The sequence below is a fragment of the Lissotriton helveticus genome, chromosome 3_1 (assembly GCF_964261635.1).
Source record: "Lissotriton helveticus chromosome 3_1, aLisHel1.1, whole genome shotgun sequence".
NCBI lineage: Eukaryota > Metazoa > Chordata > Amphibia > Caudata > Salamandridae > Lissotriton > Lissotriton helveticus.
The window spans coordinates 1045030901-1045056096 of NC_136061.1; the positions used below are offsets into that span (position 1 = coordinate 1045030901).

At 51.6% G+C, this 25196-nt stretch overlaps 1 protein-coding gene across 5 annotated transcripts in view; it reads right to left on the reverse strand.

The window, feature by feature from the left end:
- UBR3 (ubiquitin protein ligase E3 component n-recognin 3) overlaps positions 1-25196 on the reverse strand; it is a 1992321-nt gene that overhangs the window by 73309 nt on the left and 1893816 nt on the right. For all 5 annotated transcript variants that reach the window (XM_078681592.1, XM_078681591.1, XM_078681590.1 and 2 more), the window contains one exon: positions 17327-17536. In XM_078681592.1, the coding sequence (XP_078537718.1) occupies positions 17327-17536 (210 nt within the window). The remainder of the gene's footprint in view (positions 1-17326; positions 17537-25196) is intronic.

Genomic DNA, 25196 nt, shown 5'->3' on the forward strand with positions numbered 1-25196 from the left:
AAAGGGAGGACGGACCATATGCCCCTACTCCTTGAAACATTAATGGCCCTTGGATCCCATCCCCCTGGGCGGGCTCAATAGCTATGCCTCGGGGGGCCCACACAGGGACATAGTGGTTACTCTGACACCGTCAAAACCTGTGCTTGCTCCCACTTGACGGAAGCATTTTCAAAACTCACACCAAGCAGGAGCAAAACTCCAAGTCTGCCCCCAGTGGGTGGAAGCTCTAATAATGCTCCCGCTCGCTGGGAGCAAACTTCTGTCTGTTTCCCTGAATTACACACACATGTGGGCAGTGAAACTGATAACAATATTGCTCCCATGCAGAGGGAGTAGCATTAGTAGCTGCTACCTCCGGGTGGGAGCATTCAGGCTCCGGCTGCATGCAGGGAACTGGCTGGGGCTTCACCTGTGGCCCCCAACTACTATATTGTGGGTGCCCTATGTGGGCACCAGGGCAGCCACATTTAACAGTGAGGGGTCTGTGGGAAGGGGTCCCCAGGACCAGAAAAGAGTAGGGCATGGAGGGGCCACGTGACCAACTCCCTTCCTCCTTTATGTTAGTAGTCACCCTGGGGGATGGGGCCCCCAGGGCCTTAGAAGGCTCGGGGAGGGGGTCATGTGCCCCCTCCCCTTTAATTTAAAAAAGAAAACAGGACCCTGGGGGATGGGGACCCCAGGAACTAACAAGGCCCGGGGAGGGGGGCTGCGTGGCTCGTGAAAGAGCTCTCCAACCCTAACGCCGCAAACAACGACATCACCCCGTCGCAAGACCTCTGCAACTCCCTCGCGTCCTACTTCCACAACAAGATCGCGGACATACACAACAGCTTCAGCAACCAACCAACGGAAGCCACAACCGCAACAACGCCACCCACCACCACCCTCCGCACCTGGACTCCGATCAGCACCGAAGACACCATCCGCACAATGAACTCCATCCACTCCGGATCGCCGACCGACCCCTGCCCTCACCACGTCTTCAACAAGGCCGACGCTGTCATCGCACCCCACCTGCGGGACATCATCAACACCTCCTTCAGCACCGCCACCTTCCCGGAGAGCTGGAAGCACGCCGAACTCAGCGCCCTTCTCAAGAAACCCACAGCAGACCCCACCGACCTCAAGAACTACCGTCCCATCTCGCTCCTCCCGTTCCCGGCCAAAGTCATCGAGAAGACCGTCAACAAACAACTGGCCGCCTTCCTCGAGACGAATGGATCCCTCGACCCCTCACAGTCTGGCTTCCGAGCGAACCACAGCACCGAGACCGCCCTCATCGCCGCCACCGATGACCTTCGAACTCTGATGGACAACGGGGAAACAGCGGCCCTCATCCTCCTGGACCTCTCCGCGGCTTTCGACACTGTCTGCCACCGCACCCTAGTACAGCGCCTCGGCAACATCGGAATCCAGGACAAGGCACTGGAATGGATCACCTCCTTCCTCGACGGAAGAACGCAGAGAGTCCGTCTACCACCGTACAAGTCAGAGGCCACCGAAGTCATCTGCGGCGTACCCCAGGGATCCTCGCTGAGCCCAACCCTCTTCAACGTCTACATGAGCCCCCTCGCGACCATCGCACGCCAACACAACCTGAACATCATCTCCTACGCCGATGACACCCAGCTGATCCTCTCCCTGACCAACGACCCCGACGCCGCCAGAGCCAACCTGCACGAAGGGATGAGAGAGGTAGCCGAATGGATGACGACCAGCCGCCTGAAACTGAACGCAGACAAGACGGAGGTCCTCATCCTGGGCTCCTCGCCCTCCGCCTGGGACGACTCCTGGTGGCCCCCCGCCCTGGGCACCGCACCCATACCGACGGACCACGCACGCAACCTGGGCTTCATCCTGGACTCCTCCCTCTCCATGACCAGACAAGTCAACGCCGTCTCCTCGTCATGCTTCAACATCCTGCGCATGCTACGGAAGATCTTCCGGTGGATCCCCACCGAGACCAGGAAGACTGTCACCCAGGCCCTCGTCACTAGCCGACTGGACTACGGCAACGCCCTCTACGCCGGAACCACCGCCAAGCTCCAGAAGAGACTCCAGCGGATCCAGAACGCCTCAGCCAGACTCATCCTCGACATCCCACGAAACAGCCACATCTCCGGACACCTGAGAGACCTGCACTGGCTCCCGGTCAACAAGAGGATCACCTTCCGCCTCCTCACCCACGCGCACAAAGCCCTACACGACCAAGGCCCGAGCTACCTCAACAACAGGATCAACTTCTACACTCCCACGCGCCCCCTCAGATCAACCAGCCACGCCCTCGCCGCCGTCCCCCGCATCCGAAGAGCGACAACAGGAGGAAGGTCCTTCTCCCACCTGGCTGCAAAGACCTGGAACTCACTCCCGTCCGACCTGCGCCTGACCCAAGACCACCTCTCCTTCAGGAAGAAGCTCAAGACCTGGCTGTTCGAGCAGTAACGGCACCCCCCCCCTCCCAGCGCCTTGAGACCCTACGGGTGAGTAGTGCGCTATACAAATGACTTGATTGATTGATTGACCTACCCTTCCAATAAAAAAAAGAAAAAAGGCCATGAAGGATGAGGACCCCAGGGCCTAAGAAGGCTCGGGAAGGGGGGTCCCTCTCCCTCTTAATTATTATTTTTTTAAAAAGCACCCTGGGGGTTGGTGTCCCTAGGAGCTAACAAAGCCCGGTGAGGGAGTTTGTGTGTGACCCCCCTCCCTTTCAATAAAAAAAAAGGCTCTGGGGGTGGGGTCCACATAGGCTTGGGGTAGGGGGCTCCATGGCTCGTCTATCCTTTAATTTAAAAGAAAATTGCCCTGGGAGATGGGGTCCAATACGCTTAACAAGACTAGGAGAGGGGGGCAGGGTGGCCCCTCCCTTTAATTAATAAAAAAGGGCCATAGAGGATATGGCTTCTAGGGCCTAACACTGCTGGGGAGGAGTCATTAAAAAAGGCCCTGGAGCTGGGATTCCCATGGCCTAAGAAGGATTAAGGAAGGGGGGCATGCAGCCCTCCTCCCCTTTAATTTAAAAAACACAGCTCTGGGAGATGGGGTCCCCAGGGCCAGGTTCTAACACGGCTGGGGAGGGGGTCATGAGGCCCCTTTCATTAAAGAAAGTCCCTGCAGTTGGGATTCTCAAGGCCTAAGAAGGCTTAAGAAAAAGGGCCTCCCATTTAATATAAAAACACAGCAATGAGAGATGAGGTCCCCAGGACCAAAAAGGCTCAGGAGAGGGGGCATGCAGCCCCACCTCCCATTTAAATGTAGTAGTTGCACTTGGGGATGGGATCCCCAGGGCCTAATAAGGCTCTAGGTAAGGGGGCATGTGGCCTCCCTCCTTTTTAATTTAAGTAACGGCCCAGGGGGATGGCGTCCCCAGGGCATGATTAGGCTCATGGAGGGGGTCACAGGGACTCCTCTCCTTTAAAAACCAAAAGGCCCTGTGGCCAACCCTGCAATCACAGGCGAAGTAATAAAATACCTAGAAATTCACTGAAAAAGCCAAAGGTTAAGGTAACAGTATAGTTAGGTGTGATAAAAAAGATGTTTTTTTTTAAACCTTCAAAAAAATGTTAAGGTAACTTTATAATTAGGTGAATATGTCTGTGACAACATTAACATTCTGACCTAAAAAAAAAGCACAGAAATTCACCAGTTATAGTTATCAGAGAAAACTATAACATGCGCCCCCGCCATGTACTGCTTATGACCTCACATATTACATCACTCATGACATGGTCTATGACATTATTTATAACATCACTCATGACGAACACATTACTTACCTTCAGTGACGCCTTATCAGGTAGAGACTATATCTAGCAGGAGATTCCCTACCTTAGAATTTCCCCAAGTGTCAGACTGAAGCCAGAAGATTTTTCATGTGCGGTGCCCCCTGCACACCAGTAGGTGGCGTCGATCGGCTATGTGTCCGTCGTCATCCGTGCCAGAAATTACGTTGTGGTACCTTATTGGCGCCACCCAGGTGCGCGGATGTTAGTTACTTTTCATGACTTTCCATGAAAGAAGACCAGAGATATGAAGAACACTGACCACTGCTCTGTCAAATCTAGGGCCCTAAAAGGAGTCATCTCTGTTCGTAGAAATCCGTTCGCAGAGTGGGGAGGATGGGTGAGTCGTTAAGGAAACTGCAGCTAGAAGAGATAGTCTTTACCAGATAAGGCGTTACCGAAGGTAAGTAACTTGTTCATCTGATAGGGACTTCTAGCCGCAGATTCTTACCTTAGAATTGATGCCCAAGTAATATCGATCCTCGGAGGTGGGTATGCAAACAAATTTCAAACAAAAAAGTCCTGCAGGACCGCACAGGCAAAGTGACCATCCCTGCAGACCTGACTGCAGACAGTAATGTTTGGGGAACGTGTGCAGGGAAGCCCACGTTGCTGCCTGGCAGATACTCAGGATCAGAACTCTGCGTGGTGGCCACTTCATCTCTGGTGGAAGGAGCCACAGACCTTCAGGAGGCTGCTTCTTGGCGAGTGCGTAGCAGATTTTGATGCAGAGCACGACTCATCTGATGATGGTCTGCTACTGCACAGCTGACCTTTCTTTGCACCAACATATCCCACAAAGACTTGGTTGCACACCCAGAACTCTAAGTGCGGTCAAGGTAGAATGATCATGCTCTTTTTGGGTCCAGACGGTGGAGACGCTCCTCTTCTTTAAAGGGATATGGAGGAGCATAAAAAGATAGGCAAGGTATTAGATTGGCCTACATGAAAAGAGGTGACCACTTTCGTTAGAAAGGAGGTCCTTGTGCCAATCACCACATTGTCAGGATAGACAGAGGTAAGGCAGCTTGGATGATAAGGCCTGCAGCTCGCTTATTCAGCTGGCAGATGTAATTGACAAAAGTAAGGCTCTTTTTAAGGTGAGAAGCCTGAGGGGACAATTCTGTACAGGCTTGGCACGCACATCAAAAAGTTAAAACCAAATTAAGGTACCACTGAGACATAATGAATGGTGAAGGAGGGAAGAGATGTGTCAGACCCTTGGAATCTATGTGCAATGCGGGACTTAAATAAAGAGGGTTGATCAGGCAACCGGATGAAAGCGGAAATTGCAGAGAGATAGCCCTTAAGAGTGCCCAGAGCAGCGTCCTGCTAGGCTAGAGGAAGAGTGAAAAGCAGAACCTCAGAAAGAGGGACAGAAAGAGGATCAAAATATTTTTCTGTACATCATGCAACAAACCTTTTCCAATGGCAGGCGTACACCATCTTGGTGGAGGGATACATGACTGCCAAGATGACATTACAGACTTCAGTAGGAAGGTGGAAAGCTGTAAACTGCCACCGCTCAATCTCCACGCAAGAATGCGGAGAGTGGACAGGTTCTGGTGGAGAACCCTCACCTGCTGCTGGGATAGAAGATCCTCCCAAACTGGAAGTCTGAGCGGGGATCGATGAGCATGCTCAGAAGCTCGGGGTACCAGACTCTCCATGTCCAGTCCAGAGCCACAAGCATGACTTGGCCCGGTTGTTCCTGATCTTCTTGAGAACTTTGGGTACAATTGTATAGGATGAAAGGTGTACAGGAGGCCTAAGCTCCACTTAAGTCAAAAAGCATTTCCTAGCAAGTGCCGCCTTGCAATCTCCAGTGCACAAAACTGCTGGCATTGCAAGTACTTGGCAGAGGCAAACCAATTTAACCAAGGCTCTCCCCACTGCTGAAAGAGACCTTGCGCCATCTCCAGATGAAGTTGCCATTCGTGATCCGCTAGGCATTGTCAGTTGAGTTTGTACGCTCTGGCGTTCAGAGAACCTGTCAGATGTTGAGCCACCAGAGAAATGCCCTGACATTCCGACCATGTCCAGAGGTCCAGGTCCTCTTGACAAAGCGGCCTCGACAGTACCCCACCCTGTTTGTTGCAGTACTGTAGTAAAGTGCCCCTTTTTATATGGTCAACCCCACTTTTTGCCTGGTATTTGATGCAATTTTGATTGACGTGTACTGGGTTCATGCTAACCAGGTCCTCGGTGTCAGTGCTCCTTTCCTAAAGCAAGATAAATGTGCATTTGTTCACCATTTGGCAAGTCCTTTATCACCTCTTTAAGTCCCTAGTAAATGGTACCCCTGGTACCTAGGGCATGGGTACTAAAGAGGGTGCCTAAGGGGCTGCAGCATGTATTGTGCCACCCTTAGGGACCCACCGCCAAACTAATTCAGACTGCCATTGCAGGCTGCATGAAATGGCGCAGACAAACGTGGAAACAAGGTAACAGACACTGCGTGCACTACAAGTAAGTCACAATTACAGTAGGCCTTATAGCCCTAAGGCAGGGTGCATTATATTACATGTGAGTGCATATTTGCATGAGCAGATGGGCCACTAAGCTGTCTAGGTCAATAGCTAGATAGTACAAGTAAACAGGAAAGCCATCAAATTATATGCACTGGGCATTATGAGTTCCCCAGTGACCTGATAGCTTTACTGAAACCTTTGGTGTTTGATATCAAACACCTTGTCTTAATAAGTCCCTTCCGATGCCAGTAGTGGATTTATTGAAACATGCACCCAGAGCGCAACTTGGAGCCTCTTAGTGTGCTGCCGACTGGTTTCGTCCAGCCTGCCACCACAGACATGTTCCTGACCCCCTGCAGCTGTCAGCCCATGCTCTCTGAGGCTAGAAACAATGCCTGCTCTAGAGGAAGGTGTGCACATCTCCTCAAGCAGGATGACTAGTGAATCTGCATGCCAAAGCCAGGGATTTCAAAGCTCCTGCTGTCTTTGACATGTGACCCTGGCTTCCCCCAGACCTGGGAGGTGCCACCCCTTATCAGGAAGCCCATTTGGCACCAGGACAGGTGGGACATTAGCTATGCTAGGTAGCATGGTGCATCAAAAGGCTAGTCACACCCCTAAGGTGTCCTGCCTGATGTGCTTCACCAAAGAAGAGTTCCACCATTTTGATTTTGGCGGAAATAGGAATTCAGGGACAGGGTTATGCCCACTCCCCACAGGAAATGGTCATATAAGGGGTGTAGTGGCCCCAAGGGTAAGTAGCCCATTGGCTAATACCCTTCATTCCCCTTAACACCCATAATTTGAGTATGTAGGTGGCCCCCTGACACCAGGAACTTAGATTTGTCTGACTGAAGAAAGAAGAGGACAAAGAAGAGCTGAAGAAGCAAGAACTGGAGACTGCTGGCGGCCTTTGGCACCAAACCTTGCCTGCCTACCTGCTCCTGTCCTGACAATTGTGACAACTCGAGTTATCTTGCTGCTGTGGATACTACAAAAGCCTTGGAGGGCCTCCAGCACTTTGCCAAGCCATCAGCATCTCCCCTGAAGTTCCCTATAGCCTGCAGGCACCGACCACAACGTCTGGTTTACTGTTCTGCAGTTCACCTGGTCCACCAATGAAGCTGAAGCAGACCAGAAAGAGGCCACAGTGCTCCGAGAGATCAGATCCATCTCCCCACGAAGTGAGAAGATGCCAGGACCAACTGGAGCCGCCGTGCACAAATACCCGGGGTACAGGCCCCATGCAGCAGCTAAAGCTTGTTTGAGTCTAATCCGGACTCCAAACGCCGCAAAGATCAAGCAGCTGACGAAGGACATCGGCACCACAGAGGCCAGCACTGAGAGTGACTCAGCTGTTCTGTTTTGTCCTCCTTTGCAGGTCTAACTGAGATCCGTGGGTGCCTTTGAGGCACGAGCACCAGCCGATCAAAATCCTCTGCACCCGAGCTCCCCAGGCCAATTCCATGTCAACAGGCAGTGCTCCTCTGCTCCCAGGACCCCCACGAACCGAGACCCCTGTTGGGAGCTCCAGAAGTCCCCCTTTGCAGCCTGTTTCTAGGTGGTCCCACTCTTAGCCTACAGTGTAGCGCGCAAGACTACTAACCAGCCCAGCACTTCGGCACCGATACACACCAGGCCAGGTAAACTGCTGATGGTACTTTGGACCCCCCTATCACCTTAAGTCCTTAAGTTGAACCCTGAGAATTGTTCTAAATGTATGCAGTAAATGCCCTTTTCTCCATAGGAAAGCATTACTGCATAAAAACGCATTTGAGTGAAACTTTAAACGTATCTGGACCAGGTCAGGGAGATTCCACTGACACTGCTCCCACTGGAACTTCAGGTCCCATTGCAGAGCCCGCATACTCAAGCGGGCATGTGTCACAAACAGGATGCAGGAGGCCATGAGGCCCAGCAGCCTTACAGTCAATCTACTGAAATACATGAGAGAGACTGAACATCAGTATCATAGCCTGAATATCCTGGACTATCCATTCTGAATAGGCCAGAAACTGCACTGTGTCGATACCAGCTCAGATGAACTGGTGTATATGAGAGGGTGTTAGTTGTGACTTTGGCATGTTGATGGTGAACCCCAGTGAGTGCAGGAGGTATGTCGTAGTCTGGGGGAGGGACACAACAGCATGGGGCAAACCCACCTTCAACAGCCTTTCATCGACACAGGGGAAGACTGGCACCCCGATCATGTCAGATGAGTTGCAATCCCCACCATCATCTTGGTGAACAGCCGAGGGGCGCTGGTAAGGCCAAAAGGGTGCACAGTGAACTGAAAGTGCTTGTGGTCCACCATGAGCCGCAGGTAATGCCTGTGGGGAGGCAGAAAAGATATTAGGAAATATGCGTTCTGCAAGTCTAATGATACCATACGGTGTCCCAGGCCCAGGGCAGATAGGAATTGAGCAAGCATGAACATTTTGAACTTCTCCTTTTAGAGGAAGAAATTGAGAGGGCACAGGTCTAGGATAGGACGAAGGCCTCCATAGCTTTTGGACACCAGAAAGTTGCGGAAATAGCAACCACGACCTACTTCTGGCGTTGGTACCCTCTCGATGGCTCTCTTGACCGAAAGAGCTGTCACTTGCTGGCAGAGCAAGGAGAGCTGATCCTCCAACAACCTGTCACAAGCAAGTGGGATGAGTCAGGGTTAGTCATGAAGGGGAGGGAGTATGCCCGCCAGACAATTTGGAGAACTGATCAGTCTGAGGTTATAGACCTCCAGTGGATCAAGTGATGGCATACCCTGCCTCCCACTGTGTGCCCATGTAGGTAAGAGGGCAGACTATAGGGGTATGGACACTGCGGTTCTGGAGGGGGTGGTGGGCGGGGGGGGGGGGGGGGGGGGTTAACTGGCTCGACATATGGTGGACCGACCCAAGGGATCTGTGGGTACCGCATTCTTGGCCTTGCAAAGGCTGGGAAGCTTGTGCACCGTGGTGGCTGGGCGGGTATAGACGCAGTTGGAAGCCCTATCCAGGGGCAAGAAAGGAGCTAAAGGCAGATTGAGTTCGCGAGGGGCCTTGGAAAAACCAAAGGATTTGGCCACAGCCTTGCTCTGTCCTTAAAGCACACCAGCGCTGAATCTACCTTGTCTCCAAATAGAGACAGAAGCCATCAAAGAGCATGTGAATAAGCAATGCTTGGATATCTCCTGCAAGGCCAGTTGTTCTCAGCCAGGCGTGGAGCTGTAAGGTAACCATCTAGGAAACCACTCTGCCCAGTGAGCCGGTGGGATCCAGTCCACATCTGATTGTGAACTTAGCTGCATCTCTCCAGTCGTAGACAGCCTGGGAGAATATGGCCTGAGTCTCCTCAGGGACCATTGACAGCACCTGCACAAAAGATTCACATAGAGCATGGGAGTAACAACCCAAAAGGCACGCAGTGTTCACGAACCGCAGTGCCAGGATGGAGAAAGAAAACATATACTTCTTTAAGGTATCCATCCTCTTGGATTCCCTATCCAGTGGGGTGGTAGGGAATGTGCCAGGATTTACGTGGGAGATAGAGGGTTGGACCTCTAAGCTCTCCAGGCTAGAAAGTTGTGTGAGGAAGTTGGAGTCCCCTGGGGCGGGCGGTGGGCATTCGCCATTGGTCAAGCACCTCCACCAAGACGTTCATCTTGTCTGCCACTGAGGGCAGACTAAGGTCCAGGACCTCAGCTGCCCTTTTCACTAGTAAAGGATGCGCTTCTCCGTAGCCACGGTAGGGGGAGAAAGCATGCCAGTATCTCGATAAGTATTGAGTCCACCGGCCTCTCACACCAGTTCATTTGGGTATCTTAAGGCTGGTATTTTTCAGTGTCAAGTGACCTCTTCCAATCCTCCCTGAGCCCTAACTCATAGGAATAAGGCTCAGGCCTGGAAAGCATGGCTTCAGTCAGCATCGGACGACGTCCCTCCCGCTCCGTGATGGAGTCGGGGATCAGAACGGGGCGGCACTGGGAGCGTCGCCATCTGAACCAGCATCAGAGAATGTTTAGGTGCTACGACCGGTGCTGGTCCGAATCCCTCTATGGATCCAAGGGGCCCGAATGGCACCAGAGCCACAGACGCGGAACCACTAGAGGCCCCTCCTAAGGCTGAGGTGCCCGAAGGTGCGCTGGCAGGAATGGGCCTCTCAAATAGGAGACGCATGGCCTCATAAAAACGCTTGATGTTGAGCAACTTACCAGAGTGGCCCAACGACTTCAAATGCAGAGAAGATTTCAGACTCCGCGACCGATCCCGGGATCTTCCTCTCGACTGGGATAGAGAATGCTGCAGCGTCGCATGTTGGGCGGCAAGGAGTTTGAGGGGCCACTCCCTCAAGGCCTTGAGGTGCACGGCGTGGAATTTGGCGCAGGTCTTCGCATCATCGGTGCATTCCAGGCACCAGAGACATACAAGATGTGAGTCTGTCTCCGACATCTGTCGATGACATGCACCGCAGGGCTTGAACCAAGCCTTCGTAATGGACATTCCTGCTACACCAGGAGTAGAAATAAAAAGATTTCAACAAAATGCAGAAAAAGCACAGTCAAAAAGTGACTGACAGGGTAGATCCGTTCAGCTCTGCGCTGACTGGCGCGGAAAGAAAAGAACTGACATCAGCATGCTGCGGTGGCACCTATGTAGGCACCATGGATGCCACTTTCTGACGTGGATGATGCCACGTGGAGCCAAACGATGCCACCTACCAGCGTGCAAGGGTACTCTTCATGACAAAATTCCAGATTCAGTCTGACGCCTGAGATAATTCTAAGGTAAGCAATATGTGGCTAGAAGTCTCTACCAGATATTGTGAACTCTTATGCACAGAACCTGCAACTCCAGTGAGGCATCTTGCTCTGTGCACCCAAGACACATACAAAACTTCTCAACAGAGTCACACTGATAAACATTGCCCTGAGATTCATCACTAGTGCTCACCTGATGAACATCACCTTGTGGTTTTCCTACATTGAGGTACCTGTGAGCTACCTTTCTGCATTTCACCTTGTCCTCCTTACTACACATGACCCAGCAGCCCACTGATGCACAATGCACTGTACCCCCTGATGAAAGAAGCTATATATGAGAGTAGATATGTGTCCCCTTCTACACACTGGAGCGGGTGCACAGAGTGCCGGCCAGACCCCCACTTCAGGGCCGACCTCCCCGTCCAGTGGTGGCGCGGCTGCTTCATTTCCGAGACAGGGCCCTTTTACTCCAGGCTGCCAGACAGAAGGGTCCTTATCAGGTGGACAACAGCCGAGTGAACATATTCCCGGACTACACCTATGAGACGCAGAGGCGTAGGTCATCCTTCCTGGCCATCAAGCGGGAACTACGAGCGGAAGGCATCCAGTACTCCCTACTGTTCCCGGCGCGACTTCGTATCATCGTGGATGACTCCACCAAGTTCTTTGACACCCCAGACGAAGTATGCAGTTGGCTGGAATTGTATAGAGCGGGCAAAGATGGCTTTGGAACCTCATCTCACACCACACTGGAGGATGCATCACAGAGGAAGCCTAAGAGGTTCAGACACCGAAGGGGCAGGACTACTCGGCCGTCCACGGTGGAGACTGCAGCGGAGCAGCGTGGCGCGCTGGAGATGGTTTCTTCCATATCTGGCCCCCCGATGGAACATGGAGCAGCTCATTCGGAACCAGGGGAAAGTGATGGCCAATCGGACACGGAGGGCTCTGAAACGGACAGCGTGAGACTTCCGGTGGTCACCCCTGAGACGGCGGAAGGACTACTGGATGAACAATGAAGATATGGGGTGAGAGGGTTCTGGTTGAGGGACTGCGGGGGGGGGGGGGGGAGAATGCGTGGGAGACGAGGGACTCACAAGGGGACATGGTAAATTCACTGTTTGCGGGGGGGGGGGGGGGTCGTTGGGACTCCCTTATACACATTCTACTACTGTTGAGTTCGGCCGCGCCGCGGCCTGCAGAGGGATCCCGCGTCGACGTTCGGTCCCCCACATTGCCCTTAAGGCACGCCTACGGTGACTACCGGCAGGCTAGCAGAAGGGGAGGTTTGGGAACCTACAGTTTGGATGGGGACTAGATGGTACTATTTGGAACCTGTTCTGGGGGGGTTGGATGGGGGTTCATGTTTACAAGTTGAGTTACAGTTGATAAGGGGGGGACTCGTCATCGGTATGGATGTTGATGGGCAATTGCCCATGGCTGTGCTGTGCTCGGAGAGACTGGTGAACGAGATGTGGGACAATGGCTGACTTCTCAAATCTAAAATGCATCACCTGGAATGTACGGGGCCTGCACACCATGTCCAGACGCCATAAGGTCCATGTTTATCTAGTGCGTAGAGGGGTGCAGATCGCTTTGCTGCAAGAAACACATCTCAACAAAACCGAGGGACTTGCGCTACAGCGTAGATGGCGGGGACAGGTATACTGCACCTCATACTCAGCTTACGCGAGAGGCGCGCTGATCTGGATAAAGGCGGGAGTACCCTTGCAGGTGGATAACCACATCATAGATCCAGAGGGGAGATATGTTGCGCTGGCAGGGAAGCTGGGGGGCAGGGATTTGAACATTTGCTGCATTTATGCGCCCAACACGGACCAGCTCGCCTTTCTAAATACATTATCGTGTTCTTTGGCTCGCTACTTGTCGGGACCCATCCTGCTGGGAGGTGACTTTAATTCGGTGATCGACGTTGACATGGACAGATCTCATCCTCCCCTCCCGGACTCCCCGACGCATAGGATGGCAAGGGGTAGACTGACTTGGCAAACTCGGTGGGGACTAACGGATATCTGGCGAGCGCACCACCCGCACACTCGGGATTACTCTTACTTTTCTAGCATGCAAGACTTACATGTGCGGTTGGATGGATTACTGGGGTCGATGGAGGTGGCCACGTCGGCAGTGCGATCCGAATACTTGTCGAGGACGATCTCTGACCACAATCCATTATTGATAGACCTTAGATGGCTCCAGGGGACCCCTTGTGTACCTACCTGGAAACTGCGGCCGGAGCTGCTGGAGGATCAGGTGTTTCGTGGGGACCTGGAGGATAGGGTCGCGAGATACTTTGAGATTAACGAGGGCACGACGGTGGAGCGAGCCACGGAGTGGGACGCCTTTAAGGTAGTGGTGAGGGGCTATTGCATAACGCAAAAGGTCGGAGTGCGCCGCGTGCTCCTGGAGGACCTGACCAGGGCTGATTGCGTCCTCCGCGACCTGGAACTCTCCCGCCCTGGACACCCGGAGCTCCAACAGCAGGTCTTAGCGGCTAAGGAGGCGGTGGCGGTAGAGGTTGAGCGGCTACGTAGCTACGACTATAAGACTTACCTATCTAGATCGCTGGTGGAAAGCGACAAATCGAGTGCGCTGTTGGCTTGGCTTGCTAACCCTACTAAACGCTCCTCGCCCATCGTGGCGATGAGGACTGACGGGGATGAGGAGGTTTACACTCAGCCTGATATCCTCCATTGCTTCTGGAGTTACTACAAGCGGCTGTACCGTAGTCGGTTGCAGCCGGACACTTTCCCGACGGACGCCTTCCTGAGGGACCTGCCGATCCCCACACTAGAATCGGAGCAGGCGAAAGACCTGGGTCGCGACGTGGAACTAGGTGAGATCAAAGGCGCGATCAAGAGAATGGCGCGTAACAAAACACCGGGCCTGGACGGCCTGCCTGTGGAGTTTTATTCCGCATACATAGATATCCTAGCCCCCAAACTCCTGCAGGTTTACAAGGAGGCGAAGTCTTTGGGACGACTACCGGGCTCGATGCGGGAAGCTCTGGTGATACCTCTCCTTAAACCAGGTCGAGAGGGAACGGACCCGGCCTCTTATAGACCGCTCTCAATGCTCACGGTCGACTACAAGATCTTGAGCAGCATATTGGCCGCGCGGTTACTGGAACACATGAGCTCCCTGGTGCACGCCGACCAGGTGGGCTTCATCCCCAAACGCAATACGACGATGAACATTCGACGATTGTTCAGACTATTGGAGGCAGAGCACGAAGATGCTCCCGACCCTATGATTCTTTCGATAGACCCGGAAAAGGCCTTCGACAGCCTAGAATGGATCTACCTCCACAGGGTTCTTGAGAGATTTGGGTTGGGTGAGGGTTTCCTAGAGTGGACCAGGGTGCTGTACACTTCGGCGGTGGCCAGAGTGAAATCGGGCCCGCTGATATCTCAGCAATACCCAGTAGAACGGGGCACGAGGCAAGGTTGCTCGTTGTCCCCACTGTTATTTGCCCTAGCAGTGGAACCGCTGGCTATCTCGATCCGTACAGGAGCCCACTATAGGGGATTGCAGTCTCCGTTAGGCCCCAATATATCTCCCTATATGCTGACGACCTGTTGCTTTTCCTCGAAGACGCTGGTGTGGCCCTGACGGGAGCAGACTCGGTGCTCACGTCTTTTGGGGAGATATCAGGACTTCAGGTGAATTGGGCTAAAACCTGCCTATTCCCGGTACGCCATGATAGCCTCCAACCGGACATTCACAGAGATATAAGATGGGAACCGGCTTGTTTTAAATACTTGGGGGTGCATGTTTACCATCGCCCAGCTGACATCCTGGAGGGAAATATCTCCAGGGGCATTCGGGCACTCAAGGGTAGCATGTCCTTTTGGTCTACCCTACCCCTATCGGTAGCAGGGCGTGTAGCACTATTAAAGATGGTGACACTACCCCGATTGTTGTACTACTTCCGGACGCTCCCGATATGGATCCCCAGATCCATTTTCCAGGGCCTTCATTCCATGATAGTGTCATTCCTATGGGGCTCAGGCCGCCGTAGGGTGGCGCTCCGGACCTTGCTGAGACCGAGAGCGGAGGGGGGGTTGGCGGCACCGGACTTTGAGACATATTATTTGGCAGCCCAGTTGCAGTTCTACACCCAGGAAGTCGCGCGTGAGTTCCGGGGCCCGGAGGACCTGAGGGGCACTGGCACACCCAGACACGTTTTATCGTATATTGCGCTGCAACAGAAACTAGAGTTGAAACACCTCACTCATGAGGACCGCACCATACGTTCCTGCTGGAACCGGGTACATCGCAAACTGGGCAGACCGCAACCCTATGCCCCGGAGATCCCGCTGGGAATGCTTACTGCATTGCCCCACGGCGGAGACTGGTCTCGTCTCAGTGTTTGGGAAAACATGGGGATACAGACAGTAGGCGACCTCTATGAGGATGGAGTGTTGCTGTCCTTCCAGGCCCTTTTGGATCGTTACGACATCCCAAGAGGCGACTTTTTGACCCATGCGGCAGTCACAAGAGCGCTCCAAGCTCACTGGAGGACTGGTCACGAAGAACCGCAGCTCTCAGCGGCATGCCAATATGTCATGATGTCCGCGGGGACAATTAAAGCGGTGTCGTGCCTCTACTCCAGAATAGTGGAAGAGAGATTGATCCCCCTGACGGTCCTCAAATCCAGATGGGAGACTGATATAGGTAAGGAAATTCCGGAGGCCACGTGGTCCCAGCTGCTGCTGAGGGTCTGGAAGGGGACGCGGAATGCACGATTTCAGTTAGTCCACTTCTATGTGTTACATAGAGCCTATCTGACCCCGGTGAAGCTACAGAAGTATTTTGGTCTGGAGACGGCAGCCTGTCCTAGATGTAGAGCAACCGGGGCGGACCTTCTTCACATGCTGTGGTCCTGCTCTATGCTGACCTCCTATTGGTCAGTCGTAGGAGACACGCTGACCGCAGTGACTGGTAGATCGTTACAGATGGAAGCAGCTGTGGGGATTTTACACTGGTTCCCGCATACCCCTAAAACTAAAATTACTAGTAAATTCATCGATTTGGGACTACTGTTAGCTAAACGGGAAATCACTAGACACTGGAAGGCGCGGGTTGGTCCGTCGGGCACTAAATGGCGCAATGAACTGCTTAAGTGGGCGGGGAGTGAGAGCACGCTGAGATTTCAGCAGGCGAAGCGGCGACAGGATGAACGGGCACTAGAGACGGCGCAAGCTTGGGAAACGATAGTGCAGGCCCTGCGCAACCATAACACTCATACTGACTCAGACAGTACAGAGGGGGACAGCCTGGATCCCAATGACGCGCCATAATAGCACAGCGCCATCAATGCAGACTCACGGCCACTTTATCATATGATGAGAAGCCACAAGTTAATCTACCGATGACGAGAGGGGTGGTGGGTGGGGGATAGAGGAAGTGGGGTGATTTCGCTTCCAGAAAGCGCCAGAACAATGAGCCGTGATGAACAACACTTTATTCCTCTGGGGGGTAAGATAAGTGGGGGGAGGGGGGGGGGTTTGTTTGAGGTGTTTGGATAAAAGCAGATGGGATTTATTCTATTACCTGTGATATGCTACGTAAAATGGCGAGAAATACACTGCAAGAGAATGACACACGCCGCCCGACCCCCGGGTTGTGGGCTGAATGGCCGTGTATAGAGATTGAGTGGATCCCACCCACACTGGATTGTGATAGGATACAGGTGCCAACGTTGTCATTACTTTAACTGCCTGCAATAAAAACCTATTTAAAAAAAAATTAAAAGAAAATGAGAGTAGATATGTGTGCAGTCATGCTTATAGTCTGTTTGCCTGTGTGCATGGGTGCCTGAATGTCACGTGGACTTTGTGGAAATGGGTCTCTGTAGGTTAGTTTGCCTACTTGCATGCTCTGTGTGCTATATGTTGTGTGCATGCCCTTTACACAAGGCAACTCTAATGGTTTTTACAATCCTTATTTTTACTTGGCAACACCTTTCACCAGCTGATGGCTTATATATAAAATCAGCAATCACAATAGTCCAGGCATGAACGTATCTAAAGCCTCCATTAGAGTAAAACAAACAAACACTGTTGGGAACATCTGTAGCTACACCTTGTAGATCTGGTTCAACAGAACAAGGAGGCGTGCCAGGCTAATATAGGCACACCTGTGTTTTCAATCAACAGTACAGTAGATCAAAGTGCACGTGCTCAGCCTCAGTAAATGAAAGTGTTAATTGTGAACTAACAACAGAAGTGCGATTGAAAAGAAATGAAGTAGAGGCAAGTTTGCATTCGTACATTACTTAAGATGTAGGCAGTTATCAGGACACAGTTACTTACCAGAACACATTCACAGTAACTTTGCTGCTTGCAGCAAAGGCCTTTCAAGCAAACGAAAGTCCCACACACGAGGCACAGAGCTGGGTCCTTAGGAACCTTCAGACAGACAGCGCAAGACTTTCGGTGATAGAACTGAAAGATGGTGTTATAATTTTCTGGCAGCTGAAGGAGGCGTGGCAAGTCCCACTGAGGATCCTGTATGAGCAAATCCTAAAAGCAATAAAACCATTTCTGTTATATCAAAGGCATACAAAGCTATGAGGATGAATATCACATTATACTTTGATGCTGTGTCCTCTAATTGGAGCACAATACACATCATGGCGGCTCTAAAAACAGAAATGCCCTGAGCAATTCCAGTTTCTCTTTTCATCGCATGGACGCCGGACCACATATCCGTATCGTATGCATCATTATGTAGTCTATTCTTTATTCTTAGCAGACTGCAGAGCAGAAAACTGCACCAACAGAAGTTTTAATACACTAGATACAATATTATCTAAAAAATAAAAAAAATAAAAAAATAGTCACAGATCATAAACACATTTTTACGACGGTAATATTTTACTTTCTGCTATAGCTTTTTTTTTTTACATAAAAATTATTACCCAGCACTGCCCAGGTGACAACAGGAAAGCAGTAGTTTACAGATGGAGGAGAGTGACCGGAGGCCGCTATCTCCTTTCACAGCATGAGGGGAGTGGGCAATAATTGGCCCTAATCCAATGGGCTCCAGAAAGGTACATGAGAATAAGTATGCACATTCAAACTTGATGCAGTCTAGCATACTTTTCTCCCAGCTTAAGACGCATTTTCCATCTTCCAAAAACCCCAAACCAAGTGGGCTCTTGTCTGCTGTGCTAAACAATGTATGTTAGTTTTTAGGGAGCCCAACAAAATTAGTTGCAGTGATCCTACCTTAAAGTCATTGGAGAAACATAATGAACAAGTTACTTACCTTCAGTAACGATATATCCTTAAGAGACATTTTAGTTCTAGATTACTTACCTTAGAATTACCACCAGGCGTCAGACTAGATCTGGAGAACATTTCTTCAGGAGTACCCCTGCGCATTGGTCGGTGGCGTCAGTTGACTCCGCGTTCGCCGTTAGAGTCGTGAACATCAGAATGATGTCGCGATATCTATTTAGACGCAGCCCCTGCACGCCGACGTCAGTTCTTTACATGAAATTCCACGCCAGAAGGGCAGAACCATGCAAGACACTGACCACTAGTGCACAAAACTAGGGCCCTGAAAGGGAGTCCCTTACTCTAGAAGTCAGTCCGCAGAACAGGGAGGTTGGGTGGCGCGGTAAGGAATCTATAACTAATATATGTCTCTTACAGATACATCGTTACGGAAGGTAAGTAACCTGTTCATCTGAAAGTGACTATTAGTTATAGATTCCTAACCCAGCAATACCAAACCTGGAGGTGGGTCTGCGAACCAAGTTCACACCAGAAAGTTCTGGAGAACCGATCGGTCAAAGGAGCCATCTCTCCGGACTTGGCTATCCAGGCAGTAATGTTTAGTGAATGTGTGCAATGCTGCCCATGTGGCTGCCTGGCAGATATCACGAAGGGGGACTCCACTTCCCAAAGCAGTAATGGCTGCCGTCGCCCTGGTGGAATGGGTGCGCAACCCTACCGGAGACTCCTTTTTTGCCAACGAATAACAGATTTTAATGCAAAGCATGACCCATCAAGAGATGATGCGTTTTTGCACAGCCCGACCTTACTTGCCACCCACATTGCCAACAAAGAGTTGATCATCCACCCGCAATTGTTTTGTGCGATCCAAATAAAATGATAGCACAAGTTTTGGATCTAGACGGTGGAGCCTCTCCTCCTCTTTAGAAGGATGCAGAGGAAGAAGAAGGTGGGCAAAGTGATGGTCTGTCCTATGTGGAAAGAGGTAACCACTTTGGGAAGAAAAGAAGGTCTAGTTCGAAGGGCAACCATGTTGGATGAATAGTGAGGAAAGGGGGTTTAGAAGAAAGAGCCTGAAGCTCACTCACCCTGCGAGCAGAGGTGAGGGTAACCATAAAAGCAGTCTTTAAGGTCAAGAGTCTAAGAGGACAATTATGTAGTAGTTCGAAAGGAGCACACATGAAATAAGTTAAGACCAGATTCTAGTCCCACTGGGGCACTACGAAAGGAATTGGAGGAAAGAGGTGAGTAATGCCCTTAAGATATCTATTTACAATAGGGGACTTGAAAAGAGAAGGTTGATCAGAAAGGCCGAAATGTCAGAAAGATAGCCTTTAAGGGTGCCCAGAGCAGAGCCCTGCTGGGCCAAAGAAAGAATGAAGAGCAGAACCTCTGAAAGAGGGGCAGAAAGGGGATCCATGACCTTTGCTGTGCACCAGGCCACAAATTTGTTCCATCTACAGGCGTATACGGTTTTAGTGGAGGAACGCCTGGCTGCCAAGATTTTACAGACTTCTGGAGGAAGGGCAAAAGCGTGAACTGTCGCCGCTCAATCTCCACACAAGGAGGTGGAGGCTGGACAGGTTCGGATAGAGGACCGTCCCCTGCTGCTGCGACAGAAGATTCTCCCAAAGAGGTAGTCTGATCGGAGGATCGATGGCCATTTTCAAGAGCTTGGGATACCAGACTCTTCATGCCCAGTCCGGAACCACAAGAATGACTTGGGCCGGGTCACGCTTGATCTTCTGCAGTACTCTGGGTAGAAGTGGTATAGGCAGAAAGGGGTACAGAAGACCGCAATTCCACTCAAGATGAAAAGCGTCATCGAGCAAGTGCCGCCTTGGAAATTCCAACATGTAGAACTGCTGACATTGCGCGTTCCCTTCGGTGGCGAATAGATCTAACCAAGGTTCTCCCCACTGCTGAAAGAGTCCTTGCACCACCTCCGAGTGAAGACGCCATTCGTGATCCATCATGCACCGACGGCTGAGTTTGTCCGCCTAGGCGTTCAGGAACCTGCCAGGTGTTAAACCACCATGGACATGCCCTGATGTTCCAGCCATGTCCAGAGGCGGAGAGCCTCTTGACATGGGGTCCACGACCCCACCCAGCCCTGTTTGTTGCTGTACCACAGGGTAGTGGTGGTGTCTGTGAAAACCTGTACTACTTTTCCCTTGATAGAAGGAAGGAATGCTTTCAGTGCAAGACGGATCACCCAGAGCTCCAAAAGGTTGATGTGCAGCCCGGACTCCAGCGGAGACCAGAGGCCTCTGATCTCCAGCTCTCCCATGTGGCCGCCCAATCCCAGAAGTGACGCATCTGTCACCACCGTGTAGTCTGGTTGGGGAAGGGAGAGGGATCTGCCACTGACCCAATCCTGGTTTGTTAGTTACCACTGCAATTGGTGTGCAGTGCCCTCTGAGATCTGGATGACATCGGAAAGTTTTCCCTGATATTGCACCCAATGGAACTTCAGGTCCCACTGCAGAGCCCGCATATGCCACCTGGCATGATCCACCAACAGGATGCAGGAGGCCATGAGGCCCAGCAGGCTCAGAGTCATTCTCACTAAAATCCAATATAGAGGCTGAAACATCGGTATCATAGCCTGTATATCCCTAAATCACTGCTCTGGAGGATAAGCCTGAAACTGTGCAGTATCCAGAACTGCTCCGATGAAGAGGAGCTTCTGAGAGGGAATCAGGTTTGACTTGGCACGTTGATAGTGAACCCCAGCTAATGCAGGAGGTCCGCCGTAGGTGAGCGACGACAACCTGGAGTGAGCCCGCCATCAACAGCCAGTCGTCTAGATAGAGGAAGACTGGAACCCCTGATCTACGCAGATAGGCTGGAACCACACCATCACTTTTTTTTGTTTAACTTTGTTTTATTGAGTTTAACATAAGGCAAGTACAGTACTTTTCTCATGTATACCCACAAGATTACAGTGACGATAGGACATGGTACCCTCTTATCTCCTGCTCGATAACACAGATCTGCATAAGCTCGTTGATGTGGCGAGAAACCTTGGGTGCTATCTGGGTCTAGGCTTGTGCTTCTGGACTCATGCCCATCCCAAGAACAATCAACAAGAACAGAGCCCCCCCCCCCCCCTTAAAAACTCCTCCACCCCAACCAGTGTGCTGTGCCATTGCTTATGTAAGTCATTACGTATAAGAGTAGTTTGGTGTCTAGTTTCCGGAGCCGTCTTCAGGAGGTAGTCCCTCAGTAAGGCGTAATATGTGGAGGTACTTTGGACATGTTATTTAGTTTAATTCTGTTGATAAGAGGGAAAAATAGGTTGCTAAGTCGTGTGGAAGGATGCTGTGGATTGCGTGAGCGCAGCCTGAATGCACTCCATACCCAATGTGTACCATATTTTATGTAGCCAACCAGTGTGAGTGAGCCTAGTGTTTGTGCCCCAAAGCGATAAGATATGCTGAACCGCAGTGCCTATGACCAGACCCACTTGCCGTCCTCTATGTGATTTCAGTGGGAATGTGGGTGTGTTTGGAAGCCCCAATAGTTTGTATGCAGGGAATCGGGGGGTTTCGGTATCAAAGTGACTGTCGATGTTGTTAAGGACAGTGGTCCAGTAGGCTGTGACTTCTCTGCAGTCCCAGAGGAGATGTGTTAACGTGCCCGCTTCGCCGCACCCTCTCCAGCAATTCGAGCTACGACTTGGGTTACCTCTATGTAGCCTGACTGGGGTCAGATACCAGTATGTCGCGAGCTTCACCGCAGATTCTCTACTGGCTGTGTTCCTGGCAGTGTGGTGGGCTCTATAATATATAGATTGCCATTCCTTGTTTGTGAGGGATCTCCCCAACTCCTCTTCCCATCACCGCTGACCGGACGATCGGTGGTCCTCAAAGGGGGTGGGGGTGGGGGGGGCAGATCGTCTTATAGATATCTGTGGTAAGTTTGCGGTCAGACTCTTTGGTGATTAGCCACTTTTCAAAGGCAGTAAACCTCCTCCCGATTAGGGGGCTGATGTCAGGGTGAGTTAACCAATAAAGGATTTGGAAGTATTGAAAGTGTTGTGGGGCGTTGATGCTGTAGAGCTGTGGTAGTACCGTGAACGGTATGAACCCCTCCAGATCGAAAAGATGACCCGCCGATCTGCATTCTGACCCTCGCCATTGTGAGAACGTATGGGCGTTCATTCCTGGGGCGAAGTCGGGATTTCCAAACAATGGTGTAAGTGGAGATGGGAAGGTAGTGAGCCCTCTTTTGGCTGCCACAGAGTCCCATAGGCGTAGCACGGTGCATGTTATGGGGGATTTCTGAAGATATGTGGGTCTGTTCGCGCAGCTTAAGAAGGGTATCTTCCAAAGCGAGGTTTGCGCCATCGCTTTGTCTTGGAGGAGCCAACGCTTCTCTGACTCGGGCCTGTACCACTCCACTAGGAACCGCAATTGCGCCGCTTGGAAATATTGCTGTAGATTGGGGATCCCCAGACCCCCTCATCTGGTGCTCGATAGGACAAGCTTTGTCGCATCCTAGGCTTTTTCCCGGCCCAAATAAAGTGCTGCACCACCTCTTGCAGACTCTTGATGGTACCCACAGGGAGAATCACTGGGATGGTCTGAAAAATGTATAGCTATTTGGGAAGTGCGGACATCTTGACTGCGGCGATGCGCCCCAGTAATGATAGAGGTTGTTTCTGCCATCTCCTGCGGTCCCCTAGAAGTTGGGAGGTGACGTTAGAGTAATTCAGGGTGACCGTTTTCTCCGTGAAGGGTGTGGGGACAATCTCCAGATATGGGAGCCGCGAATGAACCTGCGGGCCCCCATAAAATGGAGGTGGTCCGTGAGTGGTGTGGGAATTCCTACCTAATGGTAGGAGCATTGACTTCCCCCTATTTATTTTGAGGTCCGACACCCTCTCAAAGGCCTCCACCTCATCCAGGAAGGCCGGCACTGATCGCGCGGGGTTGTCCAGCGCAGCCAAGATATCGTCGGCATAAAGGCTGATCGGATGAGGTTCTCCCCCAAACGTGGTGACGAAGATGTCCGGGTTGTCCCGCACCCTCTGCGCTAGTGGTTCTACATAGAGCGCGAAGAGGAGGGGCGAGAGCGGGCACCCGTCGGGTACCTTGCTGGATGTCGAAGGGTTTTGAGCCCAAGCCGTTGACGTGGATCTTTGCCTGTGGTTTAGCATAGTTGCTGGCGACCCAAGCTCTGAATCGTTCCCCGATACCAAAGTGCACCAGGACCTTCTCGAGAAAACCCTAGTCCACCCTGTCAAACGCTTTCTCAGCGTCTATAGACAGGAGCGCAGAGTCCGATTGCACGTAGTGAGTTTTATCTATCAGGTGGAGAATGCGTTTGGACTTATCGCTGCTTTGTCTGCCGGGAATGAACCCGAATTGGTCCAGTTCTATGATGCCAGGGAGTCGTGGTCCCAGCCTGGAGGCGAACACCCCCGTAAATATTTTGAGGTCGAGGTTGAGTAGAGAGATCGGCCAGTAGGCTGCACAGTGAGTGGCATTCTTACCCGGTTTAGGCAGAACTACGATATCGGCCTCTAACATGTCAGGGGGATTGAGCCAGGTCCTTGGAACGAGTTGAAAAGTCTGGTAAGGATCGGTGCAATTAATGGGCAGAAAGCCTTGTAAAAACCAGAGGAGAATCCATCCGGACCGGGGGATTTCAGAGGCTTGAGGCGGAATATTGCACTGATCACCTCTTCTATTTTAATGGGCGTGTCCAGCGCGGCATCGCCTTCCGTGTTAAGAGCAGTCATGGCCACTTTACTCAAGTAGGCCTCTGCGTTTTTGTCCAGAAGGGGATCTGCGCTGTATAGGGACGCGTAATATTCTCTAAAAGCCTCGGCTATCTGCTCCTCGTCATTTATCTTCTCCCCTCAAGCATTGTGTAAGGTCGTGATTTGGGACCGAAGGACTCTGGCTCTAAGAACGCTTGCGAGGAGTCGACCTGTTTTATCCCCATCCACGTAATATGTGTGGCGAAGCCTTAATGCTGCGTATTTGGCGCAGTCTATATCGAGTCTAGCCAGCTGAGCCCTAGCGGTCTTTAGCTGTTTCCAGAACCTGGGAGCCCGGGTGCGGCTATGTGACCATTCCAATTTAGTCACTTTGGCCGTTAAAGAGTCCGGTTTTTCCTTGCGCTCTTTGATTTCCGCCGCTGAGATGGCTATTAGTTACCCCCTCACTACAGCTTTCAGAGTTCTCCAGATAGCGGTCACAGGTGTGTCCGGCTGATCGTTAAATGTGATGTAGTCAGTGATGCTTTTGTGTAGTTGTTGGACTACCTCTTTACGTTGTAGTAAGGCCTCCCGTAGTCTCCACCTACCCCTTGTCGCCCTTGTGTGTGGGACCCCTATGGATATTATCACCGCATCGTGATTCGAGATAGCGGCTGGAGTAATGTCCACTTCTTCCACCATCGCGCGGAGCTCTGAGGAGCCTATGAAATTATCTAATCGGGCATATGTAAGGTGCACATGGGAATAGAATGTGTAGTGTGAGTTCCGAGGGTGCATGACCTGCCAAAAGTCCACCAACCCCCTCTGAGTCATCCACTCCTTCCCATCAGGTGAGAGCGCCCCGGTATTACCAAAGCGATGGCCAGATCTGTCTGCCTCACAATCCATGACCAGGTTGAGGTCCCCCCTATGAATAAGTATTGTGCTTAGGAACGTAAGGTCTCTGAAAAGGCGCCTTTAAGAAAAGGTTCCTGACCCGAATTGTGGACATACAATGATCCCACCATCATGGACATGTCGCCCACCCTATTATTATAAGCTAGGAGCCTACCCCTGATTTTCCCTGCCTTGATACCCACCTGTCCGTGGAAGTGTTTAGCAAACAGAATTGCCACCCCCGCTTTTTTGTCAGTGGTAGAAGAAAAGAATTGCTGAGGGAAAGCTCGGGATCTCATCCGGTGCCAGTCTTTAGTTAAGAGATGTGTTTTT